The sequence below is a fragment of the Anolis sagrei genome, chromosome 2, assembly GCF_037176765.1.
Source record: "Anolis sagrei isolate rAnoSag1 chromosome 2, rAnoSag1.mat, whole genome shotgun sequence".
Classification (NCBI taxonomy): Eukaryota; Metazoa; Chordata; class Lepidosauria; order Squamata; family Dactyloidae; genus Anolis; species Anolis sagrei.
The window spans coordinates 233,520,233-233,536,315 of NC_090022.1; the positions used below are offsets into that span (position 1 = coordinate 233,520,233).

At 39.2% G+C, this 16,083-nt stretch overlaps 1 protein-coding gene across 1 annotated transcript; it reads right to left on the reverse strand.

Annotated features, from left to right (window-relative positions):
* Positions 1 to 6,642: 6,642 nt before the first annotated feature.
* On the reverse strand, positions 6,643 to 6,993 carry LOC132766444 (PAT complex subunit Asterix). The gene has a single exon (XM_060760823.2). The coding sequence runs from the start codon at positions 6,991 to 6,993 to the stop codon at positions 6,820 to 6,822; it is 174 nt and encodes a 57-aa protein (XP_060616806.2). The 3' UTR covers positions 6,643 to 6,819.
* Positions 6,994 to 16,083: the final 9,090 nt, after the last annotated feature.

Sequence of the window (16,083 nt, forward strand, 5' to 3'; positions counted from 1 at the left end):
CAATATTAGAATTCTTTATCACCTCTTAATGCATTTGCAGAGAATAGGGTCATTCTAGACATTGTATTTTAAACTGCAAGTTTTAAATCCACCATCAATGTACGTTACAGCAAGAAAAGGCAGTCACCCACAATACTCCACCTCTTTCTTCCAGGAGGTAATCTGGAATGCTATGCACACCCCGGATTTCCACTTGCTTGAGGTTGGAAAGTGTCACATGTGCCCACTGTTAATAGATCTGTTAATAGATACTACTTCATCACAGTTCATAACTGAGCTGTAATTTCACTCAATTACTGCTTGTAAATTAACATCTTTAAGATAAAATTCTACATATGTACTTTTTTATATTTACCAGTGATCCACTGGCTACAATCCTGGACCCACTCACCTAAAAACATATATAGTATTTTACTAATGAAGGCAGCAACCCATATGTCTGTTGATGTGGGTTATAGACAGCTTGTAACATTTTTTAGTTCTTCAGGAATGTGAATTTTTTTAATGTTTTCCCTTTAAAGAGGATGAACATTTCATTTAATTGCTCCATGAAAGATTGACAAAAATGGGATTTATTTTCAAGGGAGTAAATCATTTCACAAAGTACCCCCTCCCACATCCCAAATTTGGCTCATCTGTAATATGGAGTTCATAAAAGCCCACAAATACACACAGGACTCATCACATCTCTTTTCCTTTCAATTACAAGAAAGTTTTGAAGAAACTACAGAAAACTTATTCTTTTTACATACCTAAAAAGCATTTTACAATTGTGTTTGACAAGTCATCTACTTGGCACATAATAAGGGTAATTTTCATGGCTTTGTACTATACGCACAAGAAATTGCTTGCACAATTATAGTATGCCTCCACTTTGCTTCTTGATTTATTTACCTGCAAAAGCATTTATCGCCTTGTGTACCATTCTGTCATAAATATCATACCCTACATAACAAGTTTAGTATGAGATTAAGGTTGAAAACGTTTTCTAAAACATTTGTAGTTATATTTTTACACAGCCACTCATACAAATTGCATAGTATTTAAAAATGGCTCATCTTTTAGTATGCAAATCTGTAAAATGCAAATAAGTAAATGTTTCCATACTAAAGAATGTTATAGTATTTAAAAACATTCCAGTGAATAAAATGATCAAACACGTAATTTAATTTTAAATTCAATTCATAATGGATGAAAACCAACCTAATGATGTAAGACAACCAGCCTTTATATTATTTGCACATTTTACACAGAGTTGTTCTCACAAATATAAACAAAGCAAAGTAATCTGCAATATTCAGAAACCACTGATGGGAGTAAAAGAAGTCTAGAACTAAACATAAGCTTTAAGGCATAGTTTTTCCCATCAGCACTGGAAGTGTGCCCAAAGTATAAAAATTAGAATTCTATCATGTTTATTTCTCCAGTCTAAGAAATTACTTAGCAATGTTATACTTGTCAGCTCTTAACTGTAGGTTTATCTGCCATTCCTCAATTATTATATTTTGGAATGTAATGTTGACAATCTAGTGGTTTCTTCTCACGATGGAAAACTAAAATCCCACATGAGAGTTGGATAATCTGTAGTCCTGGGTTGCATGTATTTCCTGCAAAGCTGTTTTTGTGGTCCTTAACCTCTTCCAGAGTCCCTAAAAAAGACTTTGCTGGCCCAAAACGGATATATTACCTTTATTGGGAAGTCTCCAAGAGATGCCATTCATCTTTTAAATAAATTATAAATCAAGATCAAGAAGTCCTTATTTATCAAAAACAGAAATGAATTTCAGGCCATTTATAGTTTTGTTTGCTTCATGTTGCTTATTTCTGCCATGTCAATAAGACTTCAGGGGAAACCATTCAATATAATCTTAATCTAAAATTATAGCAGAACTCTAAATGCTATTCAATGTCTTACGTGAAGGGATTAAGAGAACGAATGCAGACGGATAGAAGCTGACATCAAAAAGGAAGAAGAGACTTTCCCAATAATAGCCGAGAAATCAAAGGGAAATTTAAACCAAGAAAGGAGATACTCTAGTCTACAACGAGTCAGGAAACATATTGTGTGATGAAATAGAAATCAAAGACAATGAAACAATATATGGCAAAAATATGAAAGGATGACAATTTCATTCAAGAAACCATATAAAGATAAACCTCCAGTTTTAGAAAAGGAAATGGAAGCTGTATTGAGAGCACCTGTAAGAAATAAAGCACCAAGAAGCACACAAATTGAGCTGCTTCGATCTACCAAGACAATCTATTCCAGTTCTAACTAAAATGTAAAAAAAAATATGGAAAACAAAAGAATGTCAATATACACTTCAATTCTCAAGAAAAGGGACACCAAGGATTGGTAGCGAGAAGACATCACTCATTAAAAAGAAGCCAATGTAGGGTAGAAGATAGGAAGAAAAGAGGAAGATCACATTGAAATGGATATTCAATCAAGGAAGCCACCATTCTAAGTCTGTAAGACCTGAGCAGGATTGCTGATGATAGAGTGACTTGGAGGTGGCTCGGGCATGGTTTCACTATACATTTCACGATACAATTTGACAGTAATTTACAACATCAACAAATCCACCAGGAGCTACATGACCCATTTGTCTTTTACATCCTATGGAGGAAATGTAATAATTTGATCCACCACAGTTGACCACCCCTGCTTTTATAGTCACATATCCAAGGATAAAACTCCTTAGTTTTCAGTAGAGACCTACAAGAAGCACTGCCTGACTATCAAGCAAAAGGTGGGCGCTAGAAATAATATCATATGAAAGCTGACTGGCACAACCTGGGGATCACAACACAGTGAAGACATCTGTCCTTGCGCTATGCTACTCTGCTGCTGTGTATGCATGCCCAGTGTGGAACACATCCCACCATGCTAAAACAGTAGATGTGGCTCTTAATGAAACATGTCGCATTATCACGGGGTGTCTGCACCTACACCACTGGAGAAATTACACTGTTTAGCCGGTATTGCACCACCTGACATCCATCAGGAAGTAGCAACCAATAGTGAAAGGACCAAGGCAGTGACATCTCCAGCTCATCCCCTGTTTGGATATCAGCCAGCACGTCAATGACTTAAATCAAGAAATAATTTTCTAAGATCTACAGAGACACTCGCTGGAACACCTCATCAAGCGAGAGTCCAAAAGTGGCAGGCTCAAACCCAGAACCTCAATCAATGGCTGATACCAAATGAGAGACTCCCCCCTGGGCACATAGAAAACTGGGTGACTTGGAAGGCGCTGAACAGTCTGCGCTCTGGCAGCATGAGATGCAGAGCCAACCTTACGAAATGGGGCTACAAAGTGGAATCCACAACATGCGAGTGTGGAGAAGAGCAAACTACAGACCACCTGCTGCAATGCAACCTGAGCCCTGCCACATGCACAATGGAGGACCTTCTTGCAGCAACACCAGAAACACTCCAAGTGGCTAGCTACTGGTCAAAGGACATTTAATCAACTACCAAGATTGCAAACTTCGTGTTTTGTTTATTTGTTGTATGTTTAAAAAATGCAGTGCAACTGTTTGGTCTGCCCCTGACACGATAAATAAATAAGTAGAGAAACATACAATTCCACCTAATTATTCCTGTAAGCCATTTTGACAATAGTTTTGGCACATTAATAAGACAATGAGGTAAAGATTTCTCCAAAGACACACTGGAATAAGGTTATCTGAACTTGTTAAAAAACCAGAAGGTATTGAAAAAGAATTGGGCTTCTTGATTCAAGGCATTCTAGACCCTATGTGCTATCATTTAAAAGATACACTTTCACACACTGCCACCAAATGGCATTGGGCATTTGTGGGATGTCCATCAAATTTCTGACCTCTGGGTCTGTATGGGGAAACACTCTCTCAGGATGATATCACATTAGAGATCTAAAGCGCAGGTCTGCATTTCCTTATCAGCTGGTTTGCTCCTGCAGAATTCTCTGAAATGTAGTTTAGGGAAGCTGAGGACAAGGCCGGCTGAGAATTCCAAAGGCTCCGCTCTAAACTACATTTACCACAATTCTGCAGGAATAGGAAACATGGACCTACGTTTTAAAACTCTAATGTGTTATCATCATCACATGACATATTTCTGATTTCTTCAGCTCTCAATAGCAGCAAGAGCCTCAATCTGGATGAGTATCAAATGGAAGGCAGTAAAATCTGCAGAGCACAAATGGTGTGACATGTACAAAGCCTGGTGTTTTACCTCCAAATTAGGGCACTCAAATGTGGCACCTGCAGAAGCCAGATTTGAGTGCCAGTCTCAAATGCAGGTGACTACGTAGTACATTATACTGGTTGAATGATCTCTATGCAGAACTAGCATAGCTACTACTCCAAGGAAGCAAGTAATTAATAAAGTTCCTAACCATTGTGTTACCTATGTCTGGTTTTAAACAAATGTCTTATTAATGTAATGTTTTAATGAATTGTTTTAAATGTATTATATTTATGACTGTGGTTGGCATTTAAATGAATTCTTGTTGTGAAGCCACCCTGAATCCCCCATCCCACCCCCGTGGTGAGAAGGATGGGATACAAATATACGAAATAAATAAATAAATAAATAAATAAATAAATAAATAGTTATTCAATCAGTCTGCGTCCATAAAAAGGGGACATTGTATTTCCTGAATGTAAGAAAGGTGATGTAGCTTACATTATAATAATTACTGTGAGGATTTAGATTTGGGAAGGTTCTTTTCTCTCCTTCAGTACTAGTAAGAGGAAAAGTGACAGATTTAATTAAGAGGGGAATGGGTACATTTTGTCACATTTCTGTGCCATTTACTAATTACTAACACTTTTCACAGAGTGTTATTTTATAATGAACTACTCAAAAGGTTGTATGGAAGATGTATAATTAGTAAGAAAATTAAGGGCAGCTGTGGCAAAAAATGTATGTCTATCTTGTTGTGTTGACCCCTTTTCTTGCACCAAGATGAGGTTTTTTTTCCTGCATGTATTCCAGGCAGTTTGTTGGAAGGTTAATGGTGTTTCCAGAGACTCATGGTAAACTTAACCACATTCAGCCCCTGGCACTATAATTGTGACCTCAATTTCCCCAAGGGTTAAAAATGCTCCAAAATGCCCTCTGGGGTAAGGAGCATTTTCACACATTTTAAAAGCTCCCTGTTTGTTTCAAAAATGCCCTTTAGAGTATATATAAGAGGTTTTCATTACGTTTCCTTCCCCATCAATGAAGGTCCAAAGACCTCAATTCATTTTCTTCTGTTAAGAAAGACTTGTACTGGTCTCAAAATGCCCCTGAAAATGCCCCAAAACATGGGAGGGGTGTATTAGGGGTATGAGGCCTTCCACAGTTGCCCACCAAAAATGTATTTCTGCAAGTGGGTCAGAAGTAGAATATTTTCAAATTGTCACTCATATGAAATTACTCTGCCTGTAGGACATCAGCAGAGAATGTAAATGCTAGCAGAAAGCCATCTTCTGCTTATCTAATTTTCTACGTGCCTCCATATATCTTCTTTCCTATCTGCCAGATAAAGTTTACATTTCCAGAATATCACATGATTTCACTGAACATAACAACAAAGGATGGCATGTCATATGTAATATTATGTCAATATTGTGTAATGTTTATGGTGTCATATAATGTTTATGTGGTATCATAATCATTACCATCAAAATTATAAAGAATATATAACCATGTAATTTTGTGTATATGTGTGTTGGCTCAATCCCCATCCCTTGTCAAATCAACTTACAGACAAAAATGTATGATTATTATAACTCACGGAAGTCAAAAACATACAGATCATATTACTGGTTTCAGGATTCTGCATGCAATGCTTAAAAATTCCTGCACAAACTTTAAATTCTCAAGAGTGTTACATAGACTCTGTTCAGTCAACTGCTGCATCCTGTTAATGACATAAGCAAGCAGAAGTTCTGGTTATGAGGACATAGCCAGGCATCTCTCTGATTCCCGCTGCTCTCCACTAGTGAACCCATCTCTATATCCCTTCGCAACTGACAGACATTTTTGATGTCTCACTTGAAATGTTGCATATGTCACAAGATAGATAAACATCACAATACTTGCTACCAGCATCACTTCCAACTTATAAAACTTCATATGAAAATCTGTTGAGTATTACAAATCAAAGGACACAGGAAGCCCCCTTTTGACAAAGAAAGCAGGATGTCACCATGAATGTCTAAAATGGTAACTTGTCTTGACAGATACCACAGGGAGGCTATTTCAGTTTGGATTATCAAGGCATCCTTTCCTCCACAACTGGAGTCCTTTGCTATTTGGGGGGAAAAACAGAAAGAGTTCTGACAAGAAATTGCTTTGCCTCAGCAGTATTTTAAAATTCCCTGCATTCCATTTCACTGTCCTGTCACATCATGTCATGTAAACTATGACATGCCATAACACACCATGACAGTGTGTACCTAACACACTGCAACAGGAGAATGAGATTGAATCTTGCCAGGTCTCAGGAATTTCTCCCATAAATGATTCTCCATTAAAGAAGAAACATAACATATTCTTTTTCCTTGTGGAAAATCAGCATATTATGTCTATAGTAGTGAACAAGCCAAGATCAGTCTTCAACTTCATTTTGTGCATTCCTCCTTTTTAAAATGTTGGCATTTTTTAATCTTTCCCAACAATAATTTTATTAACATGTCAAAATGAGTTCTTCCAATACTTTTGCAACACCACAGTTTGTGAGAGTGGATCTGCATTGCCTGAGAAAATGGTGCTCTGTCAACAGGGAGGGCAGTTCTCCTTTGCAAGAGGAAGTCTGAAAAAGAACGGTTAGTGCTTCACCAAGGAGGAGACATGGGCTGGGAGTTCTGACGATAGGACATCACTACAGCAGAGATAGACAACATGAAGCTGCTCATCATCTGTTTAGTATCTTCTGAGCTTCTAGAGTTGGCAAAGCTGATGAATGAACAGTAGACAGCAATCCAGGCACACCACTTTAACTTCAACATCTTTTTAAAATGTTGGTATTTTTAAAAGAAACGCCATTAGAGAAATGTCCTTCCATGCTGGCTTCTGTTCCTCTTTCCCTCTTGTAGTTCTTATAACTTACACTTCCCTCAAAATGCCATTTGAATTTGTATGACCATTCTGATTTCTACCTCTTTGTTCAAGTCTCTAAACTGATGTTGAATGCAGGAAAAAATGGCCACAGTCAATCTTAGTCCTTGAAGTCTATATCTGACCCTCCTGTGATTTCTTTGAGCTTATCCCACTTCTCCTCTTTCATTGCTTTGTCTCAGGTGGGCTACCAGAATTGCTCTTCTCATTCAGCATGGTGCCAGTCATCCAAGTCCTTTCAAATATCAAGTCTATGGGCTCCTTTGTATAAAACAAACATAAAGCAGGAATGAACAGGTTAGATTTGCCTTATGCATTTCCCTTGAGCTTCAGGTGGATGAATGAAATGGCTCCTTTGTGTAGCTCTGACATTTCAGTGTAGTTTTAAAGCAAACATAAAGCTAATGGAAAAGATAAGGTTGGCTCCTCTACAGTCGTCAGTGTTAAATCTGCCCACAAAAGCTATATGACATTACAAGGAAGTATCAGCTCTAACCCCACCCAGAGGTTGCAGTTTGGTTTTGAGTTTTCCCTAAGAGAATTCAGAGCACAATTGAGTTTATGTCAGCAAGAAATCTATGAACTGCCTGTAGAGATGGCTGGCCAAGGGACCAATTACTTCCGTATCTGATGGCAATTATTGGATAACATCCAACTGCACCCTAGATTTCAGCATCTCATTCGTCACATGGGATACTCATCTTGAAAACTGAACAGAGAAAATAGGATTGTTTAAATACAGTGGCAGCTGGTACCTAATTAAAGGTATGAGTGGTGAAAATATCAAAGTCTGGATGCAAAGAAGAAAACAAGTCATCCCAGAACCCCAAGAGATCATTGGGCTTCTGTTTCTCAAACAGCACTCCCATGTACACACACAGACAAACATGGGAAGCATCTTTGGAAAGTGTATGAATTCCAAAAGCAATTTGTGATAGTGCACATCAGATCCAATGTCCAAACTGAAAAGGCTAGCATGTCTTTGGCAAATGATATGTTCACACCTCTGGGAGAGCGGGTGGAAATCAGATTACAACCCTCCAAAACACTCAGTTAGGATAGCAAAAAGCCATGCTGATTGGAGCTGATGAAGGGGGCACTGTTCTGAAACTGTAGTCTAACAAAAAATAACTTTTCCAAGCTGCATATATAAGTAAATCCCTTGTGAGATTAGGGTGGGCTCTGTATCCAGTTTCATAGAAGATAATCTGCAATTTGAGTGATTAATAAATGAGCGCCATTTATCTAAAGTATCCTTCATTTGAAGGATTTTTCAGTCCAAGTCTAGTAAAACAGTTAAGAATCGTAAGAAAAGGGAGCAAGGGCTCTCAAGTTGCCTGTCATCAACAGTTAGGGCCAGGCAGAAGACAAAGTAGGCCCAAAGGTTACAATCTTCTACATTTTAGGTAAAAGTGACAAAGTGAGCATTTAGGTCCACCAGAATTCTTTTTCAAGCTTAGATAGTACTAACTGCCCACATTGGGGATGGAGTAAAGGTTCCGAAAATTAATCAGATGTATTGGCTGTTGTCTCTGGACATTATCTGGGTTTCAATACAAAGACTATAGACTTCATTGAAGTTACTAAAGTGTTTATTTTGTATGTGTGTTTCACTAAGTGAAAAGAAGTAAAAATATGGTGTAGTGGTTTGAATGTTGGACTACACTTCTGGAGACCAGAGCTCAATTCCCCATTTGGCCATGGAAATCTGCTTGTTAATAGGGCTATGCACAATCTGTTTTTCAAAATGGTATTCAGCCGGTTTGGCTCTTTCAGCTCTTTTGGCCAGCCATAACTGCATGGGGGTTTTTTCCAACCTCAACAGACCAGCTATTGACTCTGGTTATCTTCAGATTAATTCAGAGTGCTGAGAGGCAGCCTTGTGCCTGCTTGGGGGTTTCCCTATGAGCCCTGCCTGTTGAGTCAATAAGAGCAGAAGTAAGTCATAATGTGTCTTTTAGCCAAGCTGGGCCTCCATTTTTCCATGATGAGCATGCTTCTAAGAAAGATAGATCATGCTCCAGTCTGTTAATGATCTAAACTCTCAGTTCCAATTATAGCTCTTCATTGTTTGCCTGACTTTTTGACTTAAATAGCAGTAAGTTTCGTTGGGTTTTTTTTAGTTTTGTTGTTTTGCCGTTTTGTGAGTGTGTTGTTGTGTTGTTTTTCATTTTGAGTAGATATGTTTGTACCTTGTGGGTTGTGTTATGGGCATGGCAATTTTGGTTAAGTTTCGTTGGGGGGTTTGTGAGTTTTGTTGTTTTGCCGTTTTGTGAGTGTGTTGTTGTGTTGTTTTTCATTTTGAGTAGATATGTTTGTACCTTGTGGGTTGTGTTATGGGCATAGCAATTTTGGTACAGTTTCGTTGGGGGGTTGTGGAGTTTTGCTGTCCGGTTGAACCAACCTAACAGATTTATATATACAGATATCTGGAGTTCCATTTCAAAATTTTGCTGTTACAACTTACAAACCAATCCAACTTAAGAACAAACCCACAGACCCTATCTTGTTCATATCTTGGAGACTGCCTGTATATGGCAAGAGTAGACTCCTATAATCCTGTTCAATGCAGTTTAATTGCATTATATGAGTCTACACTGACCAATTCTGTTTCAAATTGAATTATATAGCAATGTAGATGGGGTCTTAGACAAATCTGTCCCTTCTTGTCTTCTTGTTTGGTGATGCTTTTCCTTTGAATTTTAAGTGCACAACACAAAATGCCTAGAAAAGTGATACACCTACAAAAAAAAAAAGACTGTACCTGAACCTAGATACTTGCCTTCATTCTTTCATGATAAGAGTACACCAAAAGTGTGTCTGTCTTTCCATTAATTTCTGTCACATTTACAGGTATCTGCTGTACTACTAATGTGGTGCAGACATACTCTTATGACAGTTTTCTAATGTTAATGCAAAAATCATTTCCATGCAGCCTCATGAACATCATTTTGCATGTCTGATAGTTCACAGAATACATTCTGCTCACAGTGTGTAATGACCCTTCAGAGATAAGCACAAGTGTCTTTGAAAAGAGTTATGTTGGATATAGTACAAGTGCATTAACGTAGTTAGAGAACAGTTCCTGTAGTCTCACATTTGAAAGGTTCCATTTTCCTCCAAAGTATCCCAATCAAAGGCCTCCAAATAGTTAGAATATTTTATTTGCCTTGCTCTTAGAACTCTGCTGTTGATATTAATTAGACATCTACATAATTACATTATAATGCAAATTGGTTTATAATGTGCAATGGATAGGAAAGCAATCCATTTCAATGAATTGCTTTCTCATTCAGTGGCAAGAAAGCAAGTGTTAGAAAATGAAAGGAAGCATCCAACACTACATATTTTATATATTTGTTTGCAACTTACAGTCAATAGTCATTTCAGCAAATGTAAATGTTATGATTCTGAACAGTCATTTCTGCCTCAAAGAGTGGTTTGGCACATCTTCAATACTTATAGCCATCTTTGCTTGGGAAGAAATAGCTTGCCTTCAGTGACCCTAGAAATTTCTCTTTTGAATCACTGAGGTGCCAATGAAGAGTCAGGAAATTTCAGTTGGTGCAAAACAAAGTTGTAAGATTATTAATTGGGTTTGATAATTGTAAACATGCCTGTGCTCTGGTACCTTCAATTGGTTTCTGAGTTCAGCTGAACGTGCTGCCTTCAACTTTCAATGATCCACATACACTGAGGTGACATAGAAATATAAGAAGGTATCTATTTATCCATCCAGTTAAATATTTGTCAACTCTGACTAGCAGCATCTTTTTGGGTAAGGTGATTGGGAAGGCAGTCTTGGATGACACACACTTCCTTGACCCATTTCAAACTGTCTTCAGAGCAGAATAGAGGCTGCTCAGGTTGCCTTAGTGCAGTGGTTCTCAACCTGTGGGTCCCCAGATGTTTTGGCCTTCAACTCCCAGAAATCCTAACAGCTGGTAAACTGACTGGGATTTCTGGGAGTTTTAGGCCAAAACACCTGGGGAACCAAAGGTTGAGAACCGCTGCCTTAGTGGATGATCTCCATCTTAACACTGACAAGGAATGTGTTTCCCTATTGGTGCTTCTAGTTCTCTCAGCAGCTTTCAATATCATTGACCATGATATTCTTCTGAAATGCCTGGTGGGGAGGGGAATCAGAAACACTGCATTACAGTGGATCTGATTGTACCTCTCAGGCAGATCCCTGATGGTGGTGCTTGGGGATAGATGCTCCTCAAAAAGGGGGCTGTTTTATGGCATCCCACAGGGTGCCATTCTATCCACAATGCAAAAGCAGGTAGTATTTACATGAAACCACTAGGAGAGATCATCCCGAGGCATAGGCGAGGTGCTATCAGTATGTTGATGACACCCAACTATGTTTCTCCATACCTTTCAAAACAGCTTTAGCTAAGAATAATATGTCCTAATATGTCTGCTCTGAATAAATGTCTGGAGAAGCTAATGGTCTGGATGAGGAATAACAAACTGAAATTGAATCCAGATGAGACAGAGGTGCTCACCATTAAGGTCCTAACCTGGGGTGAAGATGTGTCAATCACTTCTAGATGGGGTTATACTTCCCCTGAAAGACAGTGTCCACAGTTTGGGACTGCTCTGGCTCCATCTCCCCAAATCTCAGCCCGGGTAGATGCGACTATCAGGAGCAGGCATGTAGCCGGGGGGGGGGGGGGCTTGAGGGGCTTCACCCCCCCCCCCCGAAATTCTCATGATGGTTCGCGAAAAGGCCTTACTGGTGCATTATTTAAACTGTTATGTTTATGCATATCATGATCTGATCACCCTACTCAATATATCCCATATGCATGAGGGTATTGGGGTAATGATACAAAAGGTTTGCTAGGCTAGACCCTCTTTCACTCAGACTCAGCCCCCCCCCCCCGAAACTCAGCCCCCCCGAAACCCCCCCTGAAAAAATTCACACACACCCCCCCCCCCCCCAAAATGAAATCCTGGCTACGGGCCTGATCAGGAGTGCTTACTACCAACTTCAGGTGAGATACCAGCTGTGCCCCTTCCTAGATTTGGAGAACCTAAACATGGTAATCTATGCACTGGTAGCCTCAAGGTTGGGCTTCTGCAATTTGCTTTACAATGGGCTACCTCTCTGCCAATTTTGGAAACGTCAATTTGTTCAAAATATAGCTGTCAGACTAGTTACAGGAACCTATACTACGGTCACTCCATTGGTTGCCAGTTAGTTTCTGGGTTAAGTACAAAGTGTTGGTTTTGACCTATACATCCCTACATGGTTTTGGTACAGGTTATCTAAAGGATCGCCTTCTCTGTATATTTATGTATGTATGTATGTATGTATGTATGTATTTATTTATTTATTTATTTCGGTTACTTCTACCCCACCCTTCTCACCCCGGAGGGGACTCAGGACGGCTTACAAAGGCACAATTCGATGCCGGCATCAACATAACAGTACAATAAAAACAATATAGCAGCAATTAAACAATTAACAATCAGTTTCTGCATTGCAACAATAAAACCAATAAAACCAATACCGATTTCACCTAATTAACACTCAGCGTTCGCCATCTCATAGTCCAAATTCCAATTCCACTTTGTCAGTCCTGTCAGTCCTAGTCGTCTGATTGTCCTTATCTAGTTGTCAGATTGCCCAAAGGCCTGGTCCCACAACTACGTTTTTAATTTCCTCCTGAAGGAGAGGAGGGATGTTGATGACCTAATTTATAATCTACCCCAATGACCTAATGTATAATCTACCCCAGACACTTAGTTCCTCAGGATGGGGAGGGAGGTACTCCAGCCAGCCAGAACCCAATTGGTGACTGTCATTCAGAGGACCTTTTCATCAGCTGCCCCAAGATCGTTGAATGGCCTGCTGGAAAAACTCTGGCAGCTAAATAAGCTATCAGAACACAACTGAAGACATATCTCTTCTGGCACACCTATCCAGTCAATTGTAACTTCTGAATGTTAACCTGTATTTTTATGTGTTTTTTTGTTATGTGTATTTTAATTGTGTGTGTTTTTTTATCTTGCTGTTTTTCCCATCTTGTACCCTCATCGAGCCACAAGGAGAGGTAGGTAATAAATAAATAATTGTTAATATTGTTCTTTTTAGTAATAGTCATAGTAGTGGTGGTGGTGGTAGTGGTGGCGAAAGCCCCACTGGGCCAAATCAGTTCTGGCCCAACTAGACCATCTGGGCTTTGCCCCCACCAGGGCCGTGGCTTCATTTTGGCTCTGGAATGCCCTGGAATTTTGTGTAACTATTGATGAGCTGTTAGAAGTTGTTCAGCAGTAGTGTCCTTTTTCAGAATTGTATAAGTCCTGTTACACAAGTGTAATCTATTGTACAAGCTGTTTCACAGTCAGGGAGATATAATAAAGGCAGTCCTTAGAGGTGGATGGGAAACTTAATCAATTGTTCTATACAAGGCTGTGTTGCCTGCTGCATAGTGGTACAATTTAACAAGCCAAAAAGTAGACAAGATCTTAGCCTAGTTGTCATTTCATTGCCGTATTTTAATCTGTTCTTTTAATTCTGGGAATACCCAAATAACTTCTTGTTCGAGGATAATATAAATCAGGGATTCTCAAACTTTTTAAACAGAGGGCCAGGTCACAGTCTCAAACTGTTGGAGGGCCAGATAATAATTTGAAAAAAACATGAATGAATTCCTATGCACACTGCACATATCCTCTTATTTGTAGTGCAAAAAAAGTCCTTAAAGACAATACAATAATTAAAATGAAGAACAATTTTAACAAACATAAACTTATTAGTATTTCAATGGGAAGTGGGGAGCTGCTTTTGGCTGATGAGATAGGATTGGTGTTGTTGTTGTGTGCTTTCAAGTCATTTCAGACTTAGATTGACACTGAGCGAGGGCAGGGTAAATGACCTTGGAGGGCCGTATCCAGCCCTCAGGCCTTAGTTTGTGGACTCCTGGTATAAATAATGAAAAGAGAGGAAAATTCTGGAGTCTGAGCATGACAAATCTTTCACATAATAGGATACATTATCCAAAAGCCTTTTCTGCTGTACAACCATTACCTACTTTCTTGCTAGTTAATGGGGTTATGTGAACTTCACCACAAGGGAATTGGATACAGAAGTACACATAAATCAATATTCATCTGAAGTCTTTTACATATATACAAGCTTATAAGCAAGCACACCACAGAAAAAATCTTCTATAGCCCATTAAAACATACTTTCTGAGATATCCGAGACGTTATTAGACTCAATACAACTCTCATGAGGTACATCTTTCTCTTGTTTTTAGTATCATGTCAATGTTAAGATTGCTTTGGGCAACTGGTAGGGTGATTCACTGAGGATTTGTTGATACGAAACAGATGTATTTTTCTTTACCTGTTGTTCAGCCAAAAGAAATGCACAAAGCTGATACAAATAGTGCCTGATTCCACATCCACAATTAATGCTGTAATTTCCTTGTCATTTGTATAAACCTTATTACTCCATAGAATAAAAATAACTAAAAAAAAATATTGTTCAGTGAGGAAATTATTCAGATCAGGTCTTCCTTCTCTTCATTCAGCATGATATCACAAATAGGATTGCCAGGATGGGACAGTTTCAGGACCTCAGATTCCAGTACCAAAATCTGATAGTTAGGGATGATCCCTAAAGATATCAGCCCTAAAGAAGCCAGACTTTGGTGGTGATGCTAATATTGTTGCATGTTTTCAAGTAATTTTCCACTTATGGTGACAGTAAGGTGAGCCTATTATGGGGGTTTCTTGCAAGATTTGCTTAGAGTGCTGACGTTACAAAGATGACACTACAAGAGGATATCACTATGGATCTCAATAAGCATAACACGTTAATCATTAATCAAGTATACCATTTAATTCAGCAGATGACTGATATACCTATATGTCAATGCTTTCATTCTAAGATCCCAACCCCCATTGTGCTGAGTAACTTCAACATCCACATGAAGAAAGTTCTGTCAGGAGCAGCTTAAGACTTCATTGCTTCATTGATTGACTGAATAATATCTGGTGCCACTCATGTTGTGGGCTATATTTTAAACTTTGTTTTCTGTGCTGAATGGGATAATGGTGATCTGATTGTGGAGAAACTTTCCATAGTTCCTTTGATGGATTACCAAGTGGGATTTTGAGTCACTGGGATTTGGCGCCACTGCATGACTTGGGGGGGGCAGGCGAATAATACTTAGGCGATCCCTCGTAGTCCGAGGATGATGGTCCTCCAAGTTCGGTGTCCTGGGAGTGGGTTCGTAGGTGGCTGTGGAGTCCTATTCTTGACCTGCATCTTCTCCCACAGTGCGGGCATTAGTTTCCAGGTGGGAGGCGGTCTCAGTCGGGGTTGGCTTGATGCACCTTCCTCTTGGCACATTTCTCTCTTTCACCCTCCATTTGTGCCTCTTCAAATTCTGCAGCACTGCTGGTCAAAGCTGACCTCCAGCTGAAGCGCTCAAGGGCCAGGGCTTCCCAGTTCTCAGTGTCTATGCCAGAGTTTTTAAAGTTGGCTTTGAGCCCATCTTTAAATTTCTTTTCCTGTCCACCAACATTCGGTTTTCTATTCTTGAGTTCGGAATAGAGCAACTTCTTTGGGAAATGGTGGTCGGGCCCATAATCCATACTAAGAGATTAAATTGTCAAAGTCCTGGCTGACTTCTGGAATGGAGAAATGGCCAGTGGGCAAAAATCCATTTCACAGAGTGGAGTCAAGTGAGCTTCCTGGTTTACTAAGCAGATGGTGGTAATAAAATGAGTGGGAAAGAAATTATAGCAACAATAGTCAAAGATTTAAGATGAGCCCATATAAACATAAGTTGGACTTCATTGGGAAACTTATCTATTGCTGTGATGGAAGCAGTGGTGGTAGAGAAGAATCTTTCTTCTTTGTTATCGTTGCCTCTACACAGTGTCATCCAGCAGATAGATCTGTATTACTTAGAATCTTTTACATTCTTCCACTTAAGAGCAAAATGTAGGCCGCT

Excerpts from the sequence above, each read along its gene's own strand:
- LOC132766444 (XM_060760823.2), bottom strand. The coding sequence starts at position 6,993 with ATGTTGAAGTTAAAGTGGTGTGCCTGGATTGCTGTCTACTGTTCATTC.